The 18,437-nt window shown below is 38.3% G+C and overlaps 1 protein-coding gene across 18 annotated transcripts in view; it reads left to right on the top strand.

Moving 5' to 3' along the window:
* The window catches only part of snap91 (synaptosome associated protein 91), a 153,710-nt gene extending 139,434 nt beyond the window's left edge, over positions 1-14,276 (top strand). For 16 of the 18 annotated variants that reach the window (XM_033021011.1, XM_033021012.1, XM_033021009.1 and 13 more), the window contains 2 exons: positions 1,428-1,526; positions 12,882-14,276. In XM_033021011.1, the coding sequence (XP_032876902.1) occupies positions 1,428-1,520 (93 nt within the window). In that variant the 3' untranslated portion in view covers positions 1,521-1,526; positions 12,882-14,276. Of the gene's footprint in view, positions 1-1,427; positions 1,527-12,879 lie in introns of all 18 variants that reach the window. The other 2 variants (XM_033021008.1, XM_033021013.1) reach the window with 2 other exon arrangements.
* Positions 14,277-18,437: the final 4,161 nt, after the last annotated feature.

The following is an 18,437-nucleotide window of genomic DNA, read 5'->3' as shown; positions in this document are numbered from 1 at the left end:
CATGAAATAACCATCTTTGTGCTTTTATTTTGGATTGAATTAGTAATTAAAGCTCCATTCCAGGCATTTAAGTGCACAATTAGGCTGAATCTTTGCAGTTCTGTAAAAGCCTTTGGTTAGTGGTTTCCATTTCCACCTTAAATGTTATCATGTTGTTGTCACTACCCTAAAGTTGCTTATCTAATTTTCTCAACTACTGATCTGTTTCATCTGTTACAAGGCGCACGGTAATATTTCAACGTAAAATCTACCAACATTCACCTTGAGATATTTTGCTTGCTTCTATCCACTAAATCAGCGAAAGAGATCTTTTTACTCTGTTAAATTCACTTTGAACAGAAGAGAGGCAATTGTATTGTTCAATTAGACATTTTTTAAATATCTTATTTAGCTCACTTATCACTATAATCTCCTTTAACAATTGTAATGGATCCTTTTGTGCAGTCACTCTTAAATTATTGAAGAGTTTTGTGTAGTTCAATTATTCTGTATGGTTTTCAAGAATAGTATACAGAATAGCTTTATAACAGGGTGTGGTCACCAAAGCTATTTGTAAGAGCAGGGGATGAAATATGCAAGAGATCCAGATCAGATCCAGAGAAGGCAGTTGGGGCAGGTACTATGACAACATTTAAAAGACATTTGAACAGGTCCATGGATAGGAAAGGTTTAGAGGGATATGGGCCAAACGCAGGCAGGTGGGACGAATGTAGATGGGGTGTCTTGGTTGCCATAAACAAGTTGGACTGAAGGGCCTGTTGCCTTGCTGTATGACTGACACTCTGACCCTAAATATTTTTTCCTACTTTCATTTTTAAATACCTGATGTGGGAACAGAGGAAGGCTGTCGGCTAGAGTGCAAAATATGTTATTTATAACTTTGAGATTGTCATTTGCATTCAGAACCTGTTTTTTGCCAATTAAGGAGAGTTATTCAATAGCTGCAAAAAATGTTGCAAAATTTAGTACTAAAAGGCAATATGATGGGGGAAAAAGCACGAATATTTTGTAAATAAGCATCTGCTGTTCCTTGTGTCTAATAGTTGGAGGTTAGCATTAATTGGGATAAAACAGCTTCTTGCTAATAAATTGTTTAAGCACACCATGAAAGTGTGAGATATGATTTTATCCCAGATTACAGACACTATCTCAAGATCTGATTATCTGAATATAGGTAAAATTCCTAGTGTATACCTGGGGACTATTTGTGAGAAATATATAGCGGCTGCTGTTTCTTGGCAAAGTCTGTGCTTAATACTGCTGGCTCTTTCAAATTTCTTGTCTTCATGAATATGTGTTTAAAACAAAAATGCATGTAGTATATTATGTTTGAGCAGTCTATGCATGTGAAGTATAATACCCTTTCTAATCTCTCAGCCTCACTGTGTTGCTGCTTTTTCTGCCTCCTTTGGTCTCTGATTTGTTAGCTTTCCCCAAGTCCAACGCCTGCTACTCAGAGCCCCAAGAAACCTGCAACAAAGGATCCTCTAGCAGATCTAAACATCAAGGATTTCTTGTAAACAAAGGTACACTCCAGGTTCTATCTGGATATCATTTTGTGTGCTAAAAGTTAGAATGTGTGAGTGAGTGTTTTTTTTTTTTAATTGAAGTACATTGTGTATTTTCCTACTGATATCATTATCTAATTTATTAAAAATGGCATAAAGGTGTGGTAAGTCCGTGGAATTGTGTAAAACAGATTGTAATGTATTTGAAGTTTAAGCCCTCGCTGCTTTGTTGAATATTGGATCATTGTTTCAAAACATGCAGCTAAATTATGTTATTTACTTTTAATTTCTCTCCAATTTCTCCATCCCCCTTGCATCATCATTTGAGTATGTTCATAGAAGTGCTAGTGGTCTTGTGGTCTAGCAAGAATAATTGTATTTGACCTAAGGCACTGGGCATAAAGAAGCAATTCTGTTGAAAGTGTTTTAGTCAAGCCAGGTTTGCTCCTGCTATTTCCCATGATGCATTTGCTATGATGAATTAACTGTCTGTCCCTTCACATGTGAGGCCACTTTTGAGATCCACATAATATAAACTGGAGAACTGAATCTGTTATTTCCTTAGTCTTTTGAATGAAAACAACATTTTCCTTTTTTTGAGTCTCTTACAAAGATGTTACTTGACATGTAAACTGCAAGGTATATTATAGTTTCGGGAGAAATTTATGCAACCCCACTAACTTTGATAAATATTTATGCTCCAAATTTTGACAACCCCCAATTTTTTGATAAAATTATAGACATAATATCAGTTTAATTACCAAAATGTGATAATAGGGGAGGACTTTAACTGTGTTTTAGATTCATATCTAGATAAATCAACAAAACAAAGGAAGAGTAATTTAAAATCTAAGACTAGCGAACTTCTAAATACATATATAAAAAATACTAATATAATAGATGTATGGAGATCTGCTAATCCAGTTGGAAGGGAATACTCGTTTTACTCTTCGGTACATAAAACTTATTCAAGAATTGATTATTTTTTAGTGGATATGAAATTAATGCCATATACAAACAACCCAACATACCACATTAGTAGTATCTCAGATCACGCTCCGTTGACATTTTCAGTAAAATTTGAGGGAAAGCCGGGTAAAAATTTTTTTTGGAGGTTTAATACACATATTTTTAATGACGTGCAAGGCTATCAATATTTAAAACAACAAATGAAACTTTTTTTCGATACAAATGATATACCAGGTACTTTGCCTTCTTTATTATGGGAAACTTTTAAGGCATTTATGAGAGGAATTATAATCTCATATCAAAGTTTTCAAAATAAAAAGAATAAGACAGAACAAATGTTGTTAGAACAAGAAATCAGGGAGTTAGAGTTAGATAATGCTAAAGATTCCACGACAGATAAACACAATAAGATAATATTACTGAAATTTAATCTTAATCGAATTTTATCGGCAAGAGTAATAAGACTATTCCAAATTACAAAACAGGAACATTTTGAGTTTGGTGACAAACCACATAAGCTTTTAGCTCGCCAATTGAAAAAACAAGAAAAGGAAAATACTATAACCAAAATTAAATCAGAGAAAGGTGAATTACTAATACTACCTAAAGATATTAATAATAGATTTGCTCAATTTTACCAAAACTTATATACATCTAAAATTAAAATAGAAGATAGTAAAATAAAAACATTTCTAGATAACTAATCTTCCAATACTGGACCTTTTGGAACAAGAGGAACTAGGAGCTCAAATTACAATCAAAGAAATAGGTGAAACAATAAAATCGCTGAAAAATGGTAAGACACCGGGACCAGATGGTTTTAATAATGAATTTTATAAAAAATTTCATGAGATAACGACCCCTTATTTATTTAATTTATACTCCCATGCTTTTAAAGAAAACAAACTACCTGAAACACTAACAGAATCAACTATTACGCTTATTCCAAAAAAAGATAAAGATTTAGAAGATCCGGGCTCATACAGAGCTATATCACTTTTAAATACAGATCAGAAAATCTTAGCAAAGATTTTAGCAAGAAGATTAAGCAAATATATTAGTAAATTGATAAACCCTGATCAAACGGGGTTTATACCTAAAAGATACTCATTTAATAATCTGAGACGTCTGTTTAATATAATGTACTCGCATAAAGTAGAGGAAGAAGATATATCAATTATTTCTTTGGATGCAGAGAAAGCATTTGATCAGGTAGAGTGGCAATACTTATATAAAGTACTACAAAAATTTAACATGGGAGAGAATTTTATAACATGGGTAAAATTATTATATGATAAACCGATGGCAAGAATTATAACTAATAACATGTTATCTCAAAAATTTCAACTATCAAGGGGTAATAGGCAGGGATGTGCACTATCACCCCTGCTATTTGCCCTTGTGATAGAACCCCTGGCTGAAAGTATAAGAATTCATCCGAATATTCAGGGCTATAATACCAGTGACTCAAAGAATAAAATCTCATTATATGCAGACGATATACTTTTATATATTACAAAGTCACAAACGAGCATACCAAATTTATTAAATTTAATGGAGGAATTTGGGTCCTTTTCTGGATATAGAATAAACTGGAATAAAAGTGAAATCATGACATTAAAACCTCAAGAACCTACACACTTATTGAAGTTCCCCTTTAAAATCGCAACAGAAAAATTTAAATATTTGGGTATTCAGATTACTAGAAAATATAAAGCATTATTCAACGCTAATTTCATACCTTTATTAAATAAACTTAATACGCTGATTACATTTTGGAAAACACATCCCTTATCATTATTAGGTAGAATAAATGCAATAAAAATGATCTTCCTACCACAATTACTATACCTATTTCAGAATATATATCAAAATATATTTTTTTTAAATTAGACTGATATTACTAATTATATTTGGGACTATAGATCACATAGAATCACAAAAAAACACTTATGTAAACCAAAAGAGGTCGGGGGACTTTCACTTCTGAATTTATTGTATTATTACTGGGCAGTGCATATTAAGAATATGATTTATTGGTTGGATAGTTCTACCCAACAGACAGAATGGATAAAAATGGAGAAGGAGGATTGCCATCCTTGTAATATAGGAACGATCCTCTTCTCCCCAAAAAAACAGAATAACACAATATATAAGAAGAACCCAATTATATATGGTACAATAAGAATTTGGAAACAAATAAAATTATCTTTAAAATTAAGAAATCTATCATTGTTAATGCCAATAGCGAATAACCCTTTATTTAAACCATCTCTTATTGATAAGACATATAACCAATGGGAAAGTCTCGGAATTAGAAGGATCGGGGATATGTACGAAATGGGAAACCTACTGTCATTCCAACAATTACAATTAAAATTGAAATTGAAAAACAACCAATATTTTAAATAACTTCAGATTTGCGATTTCATGAAAAAATATATACGATATCAAAAAATAACCTCTGAAGTATTGGACGAAGCAATGAATATTGAAGCTGACTCACAAAAATTAATATCATATTTATATAATAATATTCTAAATATAGACCTACCATCGACAGAGGTACTTAGAGAAGAGTGGGAACGGGAACTAATGATAAAAATCACGAAGGTTACATGGGAAAAATACTTGATATATATTCACAAATGTTCAATTAATGTAAGACATAATCTAATTCAATTTAAAATTGTACATAGATTATATTATTCAAAAACAAGATTGAACAAATTTTATCCAAATATATCCGCCACGTGATAAATGCCTAGCCCAAAATGCAACTATAACACACTCCTTAGTTTCCTGCATAAAACTTTATAGATTTTGGAATGATATTTTTGAAATATTTACAAAATTATTCAAGACAAGAATGGAACCTAATACTGAAATGATTATATTTGGCGTAATGGAAGATGGGAATAAATTGAACACATCTCAAAATCTATTCTTTAACTATGGTTTAATAATAGCAGAAAAATTAATACTTAAATTTTGGAAGGGTACATCAATACCAACGCTTAAAATGTGGATTGCAAGTATGTTGGACACCGCTCATCTTGAGGAAATGCGATTCCTCCTAATGGATAAATCAGACCAATTCATAACGAGTTGGTCTCCATTCGTCGTTTTTTTGGAATCATATGGTGCAACACAATTGTAAAAAATAACTGTTTCAGGACTGGACGAGGGTTGGTCAAGATTATAAATAATGATCTCCTTTTTTTAAATTTAATTTTATTTTTTCTATTTTCTCTTTCTCAACTTCATTTACTCGTTTTCTTTCTTCACACACTATATATTTCACATCTTTCTATCCTTTACTATCTGACTTATTTTTCTTATTCTAATCTTTTTTCAATGTAACAAAAAAAAAGAAGTTGTACATAAAATGTATTATGAAAATATATATTAGGCACTTTGGTGCAATATGATTGTACTTACTTCTAATAAAATAATTTTTTTTTTTAAAACAAAAAAAACTGCAAGGCAAAATACAGAAATCGGTTCATATTAGAAAAAGGATGAGGGGGTATAACTGATGGACAAAAAAAAGGTTTAAATTAGTCTGGGAGAGTTTGCTATAGTTGCAGAAATCCCACAAGTTTAAATTTGACAGATTGCTTCAAAACGACAGCTCAGTAAGATAAATTGGTAACGAGAAAGAGTTGGACAGGGATTAAGTAAGAATTAGACTAAGTGGGACCCGTTGGGTCCCATGTTCACACGGGAGGGCTGGTCCCCCAATGCAATATTCCAACTCTCCACCAACTCCAATATTGGTGGCCAGTGGGGAGTGGGGGGGGGGGGGCTAGTATGGACATAGTGGGCCGAATGGATTCTTGGGCTGGCAGCTCAGTCACTCGGGCCTGGTGGGCTGGCAGCTCAGTCACTCGGCTGGTGGGCTGGCTGCTCAGTCACTCGGGGCTGGTGGGCTGGCAGCTCAGTCACTCAGGGCTGGTGGGCTGGCATTTCACTCACAACTATTCCTTGAAATTGCATTTTAGGCAAAGTGCAGGCTACCATATTAAATTTCATAGCATTTCAGGCAGAGTGCAGGCTGTAATGTCTTCTGTAAGACCTTGTGACTAGCACAATGAATACACGTCCGACATCGTGTAGGAAAGGTTTAATCTGCAAACAACTGAAACTTCCAGAAGGTCACTTGACCTCAGCCACGAAGCACAGGTACATTTGCCAGCTTCTGCTTTTGGTCTCAAGGGACACTGGCATTTACATTACATATTACATTACATATACATCACATCTCCTCCTTCACTTTAATTACATCACATCTCCCCCTTCACTTTAATTACATCACATCTTCCCCTTCACGTCTCTATCCTGTTTTTCACTTTAACCTCAAACTCTTGGAACTCTAACAAAGGGCCTGTCTCGTTGCCTTTTTGCTGCGACAGGGAGACGGCTCCTGCATCTCGGCGCATCGTGTCTTCTGGGGACTTGCCCCTTCTGGGAGACTGGGTCCTCTGTCTAGGTTTCTCACATCTGGACGTCTAGCTACAGGTGGCCTATGCACGGCTACACAGGGGCCTATGCACGGCTACGCAGGGGCCTATGCACGGCTACGCAGGGGCCTATGCACGGCTACGCAGGGGCCTATGCACGGCTACGCAGGGGCCTATGCACGGCTACGCAGGGGCCTATGCACGGTTACACAGGGGTCTATCCATGGCTATAGGGCTCTATCCTGGACTAGACGTCTCTATCCTGAACTTGCTCTCTGCCTGGTCTCGTAGAATTGCTCCATCTAGGAGGCGGGCTCCCCCTTCAAAAAAAAACTTAGACAGTCAATACAAACTATTTTCGTTCTTTCAATTTCTTGCATAATAACTTGGCTTCTTAACTTTTACTTCTTCACTTCTTAACTTTTACTTCTTTGCATTTGAATTTTCAGCAAATTATCTGTACTTCTTGACTTCTTAACTTTTACTTCTCTGCATTTATCCCTTAGTGTCTTTAAACTGTTACACAGGTCGTGCTGCGCACTTCGCAGGGCTCCTTGAATCTCTCGAACATGCCGGCGGGGACGGCAGCTGTTATTGCCGCACGGACACGGGCTCCGATCTTTGGGCGCGGGTGATGGTCCGGGGCAGCGTGGTGGTGGCCATTAGTCCCTCTGGGAGAGGCCGTCAATTCCTCTGGCCATCACGGAAGGCGACTGTAAATAAGTATGGTACACAGGCTGGAGTTTAAAGTCATCTTTAATTGTTACACATAATATAGCAGTACAGCAGGTTGTTAGTTGTTAGTTCAGCAGCGGTTTCAGCGGTTTGCTGGACTTGTCATATGATCGTTTCTGGATGTTGTGTTTCTCCTGGATGCGCTTCTGGACTGCGGCTGGCTTCAGCACTTGTGGCACCAGCTTCTGCTGGGCAATTGGTATCGGATGTCGCGGTGTCCTTTACATCAGGCGTTGGGTGGTGAGCCCAGGACCCCGTCTCTAGCGATGTTTCTGAGGTTTAGAAGGTCTAGATACACATCCGACTTGGCCAGGTGTGCGCGTTCCATTAGTTGTTTTGCCCGTTCAGCGAGCCCGTTACTTTGAGGGTATTCGGGGCTGCTTGTGACATGGTGGAAGGTCCATCGGTAGGCAAAGTGTTTGAATGCGTGGCTGGTAAATTGTCTTCCGTTGACAGTTTGCAGACGGGCAGGTGTGCCAAATGTGGAAAGGTGTCTGTAGCTTTTGAATGACCATTTCTGATGTGATAGAGGGCAATAAATCAAGTTCAAACCAGTTAGAGTAGTAGTCGTCCAGGACTAGATAGTGTTTACCGTGCCATTCGAAAATGTCTGCTGCTACCGACGTCCAAGGCAGTGCTGGTGGGGGTTGTTGTAGCGGAGGCTGTTTCTGTTGGTATGGTGCCAAACCTTTGCAGATGGGACAGGAGGCTGTCCTGTCCCGTATGTACTTGGCTATGCCAGGCCAGTAGAACATGCCCTGTGCGTGGGCCATCGTGGCAACCTGGGTGACCTCTTTGTAGTATTCGTCTTGTAAGGATGAAGGGAACACGACTTTGTGGCCCTTAACTATGACACCATCCTGTATTACCAGCTCATCGCGGACCAGGAAGAATGGCTGCACCTCCGGTGTTGTGCTGGATTGCCTGTCCGGCCAGCCTCTTTTGATTATGGATGAGAGTAGCTGAAGAGTGCTATCGGCGGCTGTGTGTTCAGCCAGATGGCGCAAATTGTTCCGTGGGAACGAAGTCGATCTTAAGAACCGTAAACTCGTCCCGTTCATAGGGGTGTCATTCGCTGGATGCACGTGATGCATGAGAGACAGTGTCAGCAACGAGCATGTCTTTTCCTTTTTTGTAAACAATTTTTGAAGTCGAACCGCTGGAGCTGCATCATCGTACGCTGCAGCCGTGCAGGTGCTGCGTGTATAGGATTATTAAGGATGGTTACAAGTGGTTGGTGGTCTGTTTCGACTGTAAAGGTGTTCCCGAAGATCAAGTCCTTGAATTTTGAACAAGCGAAGACCACGGCTAGCAGCTCTTTCTCGATCTGTGCATAGTGCTGTTCGGTGTCCGTCATGGTGCGGGAGGCGTAAGATACAGGTAGTACAGTCCCATCGGCAGATTTTGAAGGCAGGCTGCGCCCAGCCCGTATTGTGAGGCATCGCAGGTTACCGTGACAGGACAGGACTGGTGTGGCAAATGTGGTGAGGTTTGATGGCTCGTCATCTAGTGGTATCTGCCAAAATGAGCTTTTTGTGTCAAGGACGGAAAATACTGTTGCGCGCCCGATTTGTGCAGCGACGTCCTCAGCAGTTCTCATTGGATAGTGCGGGCGCTTGATGGCAGTGTTTAAATCTTTTGGATTAATCCACACGCGGAACTCGTTTTTGTCTTTCTTAAAGGTGACAACCATGGTGGAGACCCAGTCAGTGGGTTGGCTGGTTTTCGGCTAGTAGGCCCATGGAGACCATGTTTTTCAGTTCATTCTCAATTATGTCTCGCATGGCATGTGGCACACGGTGGGGGCACGGACGGCTGGGTGATGTTGGGGTCAATAGCGATCTTATAGGTCACAGGCAGCTTGCCTAGCATGCCATCGAATAGATCAGGGTATCTTTTACATCGTGTCGGAAAGCTTGAAGTAACCCACTGCGTCCGTATATCGGGTTTATTTCTGTTTATCAGTTTCATTTGTATCACCATGGCTCACTCGTGTCGAAAGCCAGCGTAGCTTATCTTCGATTCTGACATCGGGGAACGATGGAGGCATGGGTTCAAATCCCACTTCTCACACCATGTAAATAAGTATGTTACACAGCCTGGAGTTTAAAGTCATCTTTAATTGTTACACATAATATAGCGGTACAGCAGGTTGTTAGTTGCTAGTTCATCATCGCCAGGACCACCTAGTGTAGGAAGTGGGTATTAATATAAAGTATACAGTAAGGTGGGGTTAGTCATGCTACTCTACTATGATTGGTTCACATGCAATAACCAATCTACAGCGACCTTCTCTCCGTCACCCGGTGCACTGTCCGGAGCTTGCGGCCGGCCGCCGGCCTTCTGTATCCGTCGCCTTTCGGCTGCGCTTCAGAGACAGCGGCGTCGCCTGCGTTGTGGCGGGAAGTGAAGGCCTTGTCTGTCGCTTTTCTGCAGCCGGCCGGCCGCTCCTCTCCCTCAAGTGGGGGTAGCCCGGCCCTCCGAACGGGGCTTTTGGACCTGCTGGGTGTTTGTGAGAATCGTGAGGCTGATCGGCTCTGGGCCCTCAAGGGGCGGCGAGGCCGTGTGCTTACTCTTCGGGCTGCCACACCTGTGTTTCTTGCGCTTCTTCTTGCTTCTTTCTTCTTTCACTTGGGTTGTTACCTGCTTTTTTTTCCCGAACTTTTGTTTTCTCTGTTTCCTTTGACCGAGCATCGGGACTGGTTAACTGTCCTCGGCTCCGTGTTTTCTTTTTCTTTTTCGGCTCACAGTCTCTCATGCTTCCCCTTGCCTGGAGAGTGGTCCCGATAGCTTAAGTCTCTCCATTTTTTTTTTACTCTGACACCATGTAATGTCTACTGTAAGACCTTGTTGTGACTAGCACAATGAATACACGTCCGACATCTTGTAGGAAAGGTTTAATCTGCAATCAACTGAAACTTCCAGAAGGTCACTTAACCTCAGTCACAAGGCACAGGTACATTTGCCAACTTCTGCTTTTGGCCTCAAGGGGCACTGGCATTTGCATTACATATTACATTACATATACATCACACAGCCCACCACATTCAATTTCATAGCATTTCAAGCAGAGTGCAGGCCACCAAATTGCCAAATAACTCATTGCATTGCCATTAACAGCTAACAAATCATTATTGCAAATACATTGCAGACTCACAGTTCAGTTGATTCACAGCTTAGAATGACAGTTGTGGACTCTCCCTCGCGATCTTCCAGAGTGACTGACTCGCGTCCTGCCCCCCCCCCCCCCCCCCCCCGGGATGGGGTGTTACCTTCATCGTGGTGATTGACAGGCAAGGGGACCAATCAGCTGATCTCAAGATTTTTTAAACACTCATAACTTTTTTAATTTTCATCAATCGGAAAAATCCTCGGGGCTGCCTCAGCTGAGGAAGACTGAGTAAGATAGCCAAAAACCATAGCAATATATGGTCGCGTTTTTTCTAAATTCAATATACAGCGCAGACAGGAAGTGGTCAAGATGAGACTTTTAGTTATATAGATGTCAGAAGCTGAAAATGAATGCATTGCTCAGAATGTATAAACCTTATTGAAACATGCAAATGCCTCAAACCTTAATTCTTAAATTAACCCAAAGGATTCTTGAAAATAATGGTTTAGAATTTCTTTTTGGAGAATAGAGAATAGCATACTTGCACACTTAAGTTACATTTTTGTGTTTGGTATGTTGTCGCTAACGCAAGCTACTAATGTCTTAGCAAGCGAAAGTGGGCATCTGGGTTCCTGAGTGAATCAGGCAAGCATCTGGGCATCTCCTTAGCTGTTGGGTTGTAAGGCTGTAAAATTACATGCAAGTACTGAAAACAAAGTGTGAATATAAAAGTGATCAGTCTGAAGAAGGGTTTCGGCCCGAAACGTTGCCTATTTCCTTCGCTCCATAGATGCTGCTGCACCCGCTGAGTTTCTCCAGTATTTTTGTGTACCTGTGAATATAAAAAAACAGACATGAATGAGTAAAGTAACAGCTTCTTGAGCCTGCTCTGCCATCCAGTCAGATCAGTGATTATTTGTCTGACGATTTCATTAAAATGTATGTTCATTTGCTCAGTGACAAATAAGATAAAGAGAGTAATTGGGAAATATTGGATTAGCAGGTCAAAAAAAGAATAAGGGAAAAGAAGGGGTAGAAATTATCTTAAAATGTCCAATATCAAAACATGAAGGATTTTTTATACTTGGGGGACAGAGATATTACTTGGTAGCAGTTAGTAGCCATGTCAATGAGAAACTTTGGCCTGACGTTAGTAAAATTTATCTGTGTGCCAAGTTATGTTTGTATCTACCGTGCAGGGACAGCAACTTTAAAACATTCAGTGCATGAGAGTGAGTCAGGCAATGAAATCGTATTTTTTTTAAATAGTGATTCAACTCATAGCAAATTCTGAATTTTCAAGTTCAACGACATCTGTTCATACAGTACCTTTTGCACGCAAATGATGGAAGACGGAATAATTGTTTTGACAATTGTGCACTATTATCTTGCATGCTTTTATCTAATACATCTAATACTTTGTTAGCCTTGACATAGTGTTAACGTTATAGCCTCCGAAGCTTATTGAAGCTCTACTTAAGGATGACTATATAATCAAGGCAGAAGTTTTTGCATTTTTGGAAGGATCAGCTTTCATGCAAGATATTAGACTTCCAGTTTGTTCAGGGGTATAAAATAATCTAGCTATCAAATAAAAAGCATTTGTTCGCTCAATATTCTGGTCATCATTTATCTCTCAAATACCATTCCCTGTCAAAATAGTGGATCTTGCCTTAACAAATTGGATATTGTATTTCCCTATGATATAATTCTTGAATGCCGTATTGGCTCTGCAGCACTTTAGGACAAGTTGCATTTGTAAAAGATGCTATATATTTCATCTCTAAATTTGACAACTAAACCAGAGCAAGCTTGAAGAAAAGTGTATATTATTTTTATTCTCTGAACTTCAATAGCAATGTACATAGTACTTGGTGAATTTTAAGTAGCATGTATCATAGTAATGCAATCAAATGATTCATAATGGAGCTGTTTTTGCATTCAGAGTACAGAGGTACATGTGCTTGAAATATGGGAAATATTAATCCTACACTATGGCAACAATGTTCTAGCTCCAGACCTGGGTCAAAACTCATGAAAACAACTTTCATTTGAAATAGTGAGTCACAAATTTTAATATTGTTTGCTTTGCAGCTACAGTTCATGCAATGATGGGAATGCTGAAGATGACAACAGTTGATATTCACTACTCCAAGCAAATCACCAGTCATGTTTCAATGCTTATTCAGACTTTCATATTGTAAAAGGTGTAGCACAACTGTGAAAGTAACCCTTAGGAATGTACTTCTTGATGTTATGCCCTAATTTATCTGAAATTGTCCATTTTGGATTGTGTTTTGCAACTTGAAAGATGGGTGTATGTTCCTGATGCCTTTTAGTGCGTCTCTGCACCTAACGATAACTTGGGTTGCAGATTTGCAGCTGTTGTGTATGAGCCACTTGAAGTAATGTATTTGTATTCTTGAAAGTGCAAATGTATATAATTTCATTGCAGAGCTTAGGATGTCATGTCCGTTCTGTATACCTATTAGCTTATAGTCATGATTCTGGTAGCAATTTGCATATAAATGAATGTGCTTACACCCCTCAAATTTTCCAAGTCTGACGTTTTGTCTGAAACAATTCACAACTGCAAAAAATGAATTGAACATACAAACAGTTTTTTAAATAAGCATTATTTTCAAATTATTTATAATTCATTTAAAAGTAATATAAAATTTGACGTTAACTTCCATGGTCTGCACTGATCTTGGCATAAAAGTGTTACTTGGCAAAAATATGCTGCATACCGAGACAGAAAATGTTATCTAAATGTCATATTTATATCTTATCAGTATGTAAAATTGTTCTATTTAATTTCTTTTAAGTTGCATTATGTATTCTTTGTTTAATGGACCAGTAGTAAAATATCAGACAGTGGGAATGTTTATTTTGAAAAAGACAATAATGGATTGATGTTCTCGGATGTCTTTCAGTAAGGGATCACAACTGTTTAAATGCACTTTTTTTCCTGCCATCACCAGCTTTCATATCTTTTTTTTCATCAACAGATATTTGAAGTTTTTTTGGATGTTTTTTTGTCATTAAACTGTTGTCTTTAAATTTTTATATGTACGTGAGTAATCCCAAACATTACCCATAATCTCTTCAACACACCTGCACCTTTTAAATAAATTTTATGTACTGTGTGTATCCCAGGGAAATGTCAAACTGTTTGCGCAAACTGCTTGGCAAAAGGTGTAGCCACCAAATAAGGAGGTCACTGTTGATCAGTGGAATTAGTGTTCTCAGGCATGACAGTTATTTTGTAAAAATGCTATGCAGTTTGAAAGTGTTTCATTTATGTCTCTTTAGATCTGTCAATATCTATATAGTATACCATTCCAAGTAACTGTATCTGGAATTAATGTGGGGAAAATACATATATTTAAAATATTACTCTTTTAATTTAAATTTGTTTGATTTTCTCTCTTTGATCCATTGCATGTATTCCCATTGAGATGCAATAAATGCGTTGAACAAAGTAAATTTGGTAAAGTTTGTTTTGCTGAAATAATTGTCTGATGAATAACTTAAATGTGAATTCTCAAGCTGTTTAAAAAATGTAATTTAGAAGCAAGTTGAAATACAATTTCACATGGGTTACATCAGATCCACATTCCTACTGCATAAAGATGAGATTTCATGAGCTTTGAGTAATATATTTGTATTCTTGAAAGTGCAATTGTATATAATTTCATTGCAGAGCTAAGGATGTCATGGCTGTTCTTTAAAAATACTAGTTTATAGTCAAGATTCTAGTAGCAATGTGCATATAAACCAGCATTTTCGGAGGTGTTTGCCTGTGGAAGTGTTATTCAAATTGAGCACTGTGTAGCATTTGGCTCTTTCTCGTTGCACTGGTCGGTATACTACTGAAGGACTTGTTGAAAGCTAAAATTAGTTGTGTATCAATAGGGATCCTGCAAGGGCCCAGGATATGGGTGGAAGAATTCGCAAACAAATGGAGATTATCTTGGCTTCCATTTTTTTTATTGTAACCACTGACTTCTGTTGCAGCTGTAGAGCGAGTAATACTAATGTCAAAACACTGTTACAGCTGCGGGCCTCTCTCACCCAGAAGCTCTTCGATCTTCTAAATTAGTTCCCTATTTAGTTGACTGTTGTCTCCAGGATATTCAGTGCAGTTTATTTAAACATCGCTCTGCTTTCTAACCTAAAATCATTCTAATCTAAAATCCTAAACAATTACAGTGGTAATGTTGGGTGAAATAATCTCTCCCTTTTAAGGGAAAATCTCCAAAAATGTGGTATTCAAGCAGACTACCTTAAAAATATTGCTGAAGGAACAAATCCATCCTTTGTGTGTTTAGGGAAGTTCAATTTCAGCATCCTATTGCTCAAGAAATGTACCAATCGATAAGGATTGATGAATGCCCTAAGATTGTTATAGAATAGATTATATAATCACTTGGTGTTTTTGCAAGTCGAGAAAAAAATTGAAGGCTGGTTTCTTTGGGAAATAAAGCTTAAAGTTTAAACATTTAGTTTGTTTGCCTATTTTATCACAAAGGAACATCTTGTATATTCTGATTTGTATTTCCCCAATGTTGTTGTAACCCAAATAGTCTACATTAATGGAAACCTTTAGAAAAAAATTGCAGTGCTGATCATGCCGAGGGTTGAGAAAAACGTTCCAGAATCAAGATAACAAGATAACAGTGAGGTTCATTTATTTTTATTTGTTCTGTGGATGTAACACAAGGGATCAGCATTAACTTTGAGTACGATAAAATCAACATGATGTTGCAACATTTAAACAGGCGACAATGTAATCTTCCTCGAAGGTCTGGGATGTTTGTGGGAGAGTCCAAAGCCTACAGGTTCATCTGTATGAAATAAGGTAGCAGATACACGTCATCCCGCTGCATTCCTCCACTAATTGTATATTAAATTGAGTTTGTCATATGTACAAGCATATGTATTGTGAACAATTTTGGGCCCCATATCTGAATTGTGAGCAGTTTTGGGCCCCATATCTGAGCAAGGATGTGTTGGCATTGGAGAGGGTCCTGAGGAGGTTTACGAGAATAATCCCAGGATTGATTGGGTTAACACATGATGAGCGTTTGACAGCACTGGGCCTGTACTCGCTGGAGTTTTGAAGGATGAGGGGGTACCTCATTGAAGAGTGAAAAGTGAAAGGCCTGGTAGAATGGATGTTGAGAGTATGTTTCCACTAGTGGAAGCGTCTAAGACCAGAGGCCTTAGCTGCAGAATAAAAAGATAGTTTTGTTTATTTAGTTTAGATACTTCTGGTAAAAAGATAGTACCTGTAGCAAGGAGATGAGGAGGAATTTCTTTAGCCACAGGGTGGTAAATCTGGAATTCATTGCCACAGGCAGCTGTGAAGGCCAAGAGATATTTTTAAGGTGCTGATTGACAGATTACTGATCAGGGTGTTGGGGTTATGCAGAGAAGGCAGGAGAACAGGATTGAGGGAAAGATAGATCAGCCATAAATGAATGGTGGAGTAGACTTGATGGGCCGAATGGACTAATTCTGCTCTTATAAACTTATGAACGAGTATGCTGAAGTACAGGTAAGAGGAAAATCTTGCTTGCAGATGCTTCACCGGCTTATAGAGTCAGACACCACACAAAAACATAAAATATAAGTAACTCAGCGGGACAGGCAGCATTTTTGGAGAGAAGGATGTTATTTGTACATAAATTACACATATTCTGCAAGACAGTAAATAAAACAAACCTAAATAGACAAGACATTAGTGCAAAACACAATTGGGTATTAAAAATCAGCCCGTTGCAGAGCATGTGGCAAAAATAGCTTGTTTTGTGAGTATTTCTGGATATGCTGCATTCAGCCCAGATGGAATAATAAATATTAGCTTTGCTTAATTAAAGCCAAGTTAAGTATATTATATGCACAGATGTCGTGGGATACAGGCACAATGAAAATCTTGCTTGCAGCAGCATCACTGACACATAAGAGTAAAAATAAATTGCATAATGTCCAAAGGACTGTTTCAGAAAAACAGGCAAAATGCAATTACAAAAAATATCCATAGAGGTGCAAAGGAAGGTCTGTAGTGTTCAGTTGCTGAGACAGGATACAGTTTGTTTAAGAACCTATAAGAAAGCAGCTGTTGCTGAACCTGGTGGTGTGGTACTTAAGTCTTCTGCACCTCTTGTCCCCTAAAATGGTTACAAAGGAATTGCCAACATGAACCATCAAGTCAGAGTTGTTTTAATATTTCAAATATGCAATGGTAATATTACTTGCAGCACTGTGATACCCAACCAAATCTCTTGATCACAAAAGTTTCCAAAATGTTGGTTTTAAAAACAAATGAGCGTTCACGTTTGATGCCAATACAACAGACGCATATTATTGAACTGCATGTTCATTTATCAATGACATTGATTGCTTTTTGACTATCTTTTATTTTTGTGCGATTGCTGCAAGGATTTTCCTTTCAAAAGTAGCATTGCTGGCTTATAAAAGCTTTTCTGTATTTCTGTTGGCACCGTATGCATATGACACTGGGATATTGACATTGAGGCGATTATTTGGTATGGTACTTTGAGTGAAGTTTGGCTGCTAATGCACTGTTGTAAAAGAAACTAGTTATTTGAAAAGGTGCTGGTCGTGATTGTCTTAAAAGTTCGTGGTAGTTCAGTTTCCATCACTGGCAGAGACTGATATCTCAATGAATACTGAGGGCATCGTTCATTGACTTTGATGCCAACTTGGATGAAACTAACTGATAGGCCCTGTTTGACTTCAAATGTTGTAAAATATATTATGGCATCAAGCGAGGCAATTCTAATAATCTGACATTAAACATTTATTCCTTGGCCAAGTCACAAACTGATTATCTGATTATTTATCTTATTGTTTTTGTTGCCTTGTGTACAAAATTAGTTGATGTATCTTCTATTACAGCAGTGTTCATGGTGTCATCGACTTTAATTTACTGAATAACATTTTGGAATTCTGGAAGCCATGGGAGATACTATGGAGATGGCAGCTATTCTCACATTTTAATGTTTCATAGAAATAGTGAAAATCTGCCATATTTGGTAAAAGCATTTTCTTATACTATGAATTTGAGATTTTGAATTACAATAAATTGCCCCATATATAATAAACCAACTGAGCCCTGCTCTGCAACTCAACTGATGGCAGAAGGCAAAGAGTGGCAATTAAGGGGACACTTTCTGATGGGCTGCCAGTGACTAGCGGAGTTCCGCAGGGCTCGGTGCTGGGGCCACTGCTCTTCACGTTGTTTGGAGGGATATGGGCCACGTGCAGGCAAGTGGGACTAGTGTAGATGGGACATGTTTGGCTGCAGGGCCTGTTTCCACGCTATATGACTGTGGACTGACAAAATATTAACAGCTGACAGAACTCAAGAATAGAACACTACAGGCAACTTGAGTAAGGATGTCCTGAAGAGATGAATATAGAACATTGAAAAGTACAGTGAAATCACATTGGCATGGTGACAAAAGTAGGTCAAATTTCAAAATATATACATTCTGACAGAACAGAGGGTGTGTAAGAAACTATGTTTACCTTATGGTTTCTTGGAACCTATAGGTATTTAATAGCTTACTTAAAAAGTCATCTTGGGTGTGATTACATAGAATATGGAACCCCATTGCC

This window comes from Amblyraja radiata, chromosome 5, assembly GCF_010909765.2.
Source record: "Amblyraja radiata isolate CabotCenter1 chromosome 5, sAmbRad1.1.pri, whole genome shotgun sequence".
Lineage (NCBI taxonomy): Eukaryota > Metazoa > Chordata > Chondrichthyes > Rajiformes > Rajidae > Amblyraja > Amblyraja radiata.
This window is presented reverse-complemented; position numbering and strand designations above follow the sequence as displayed.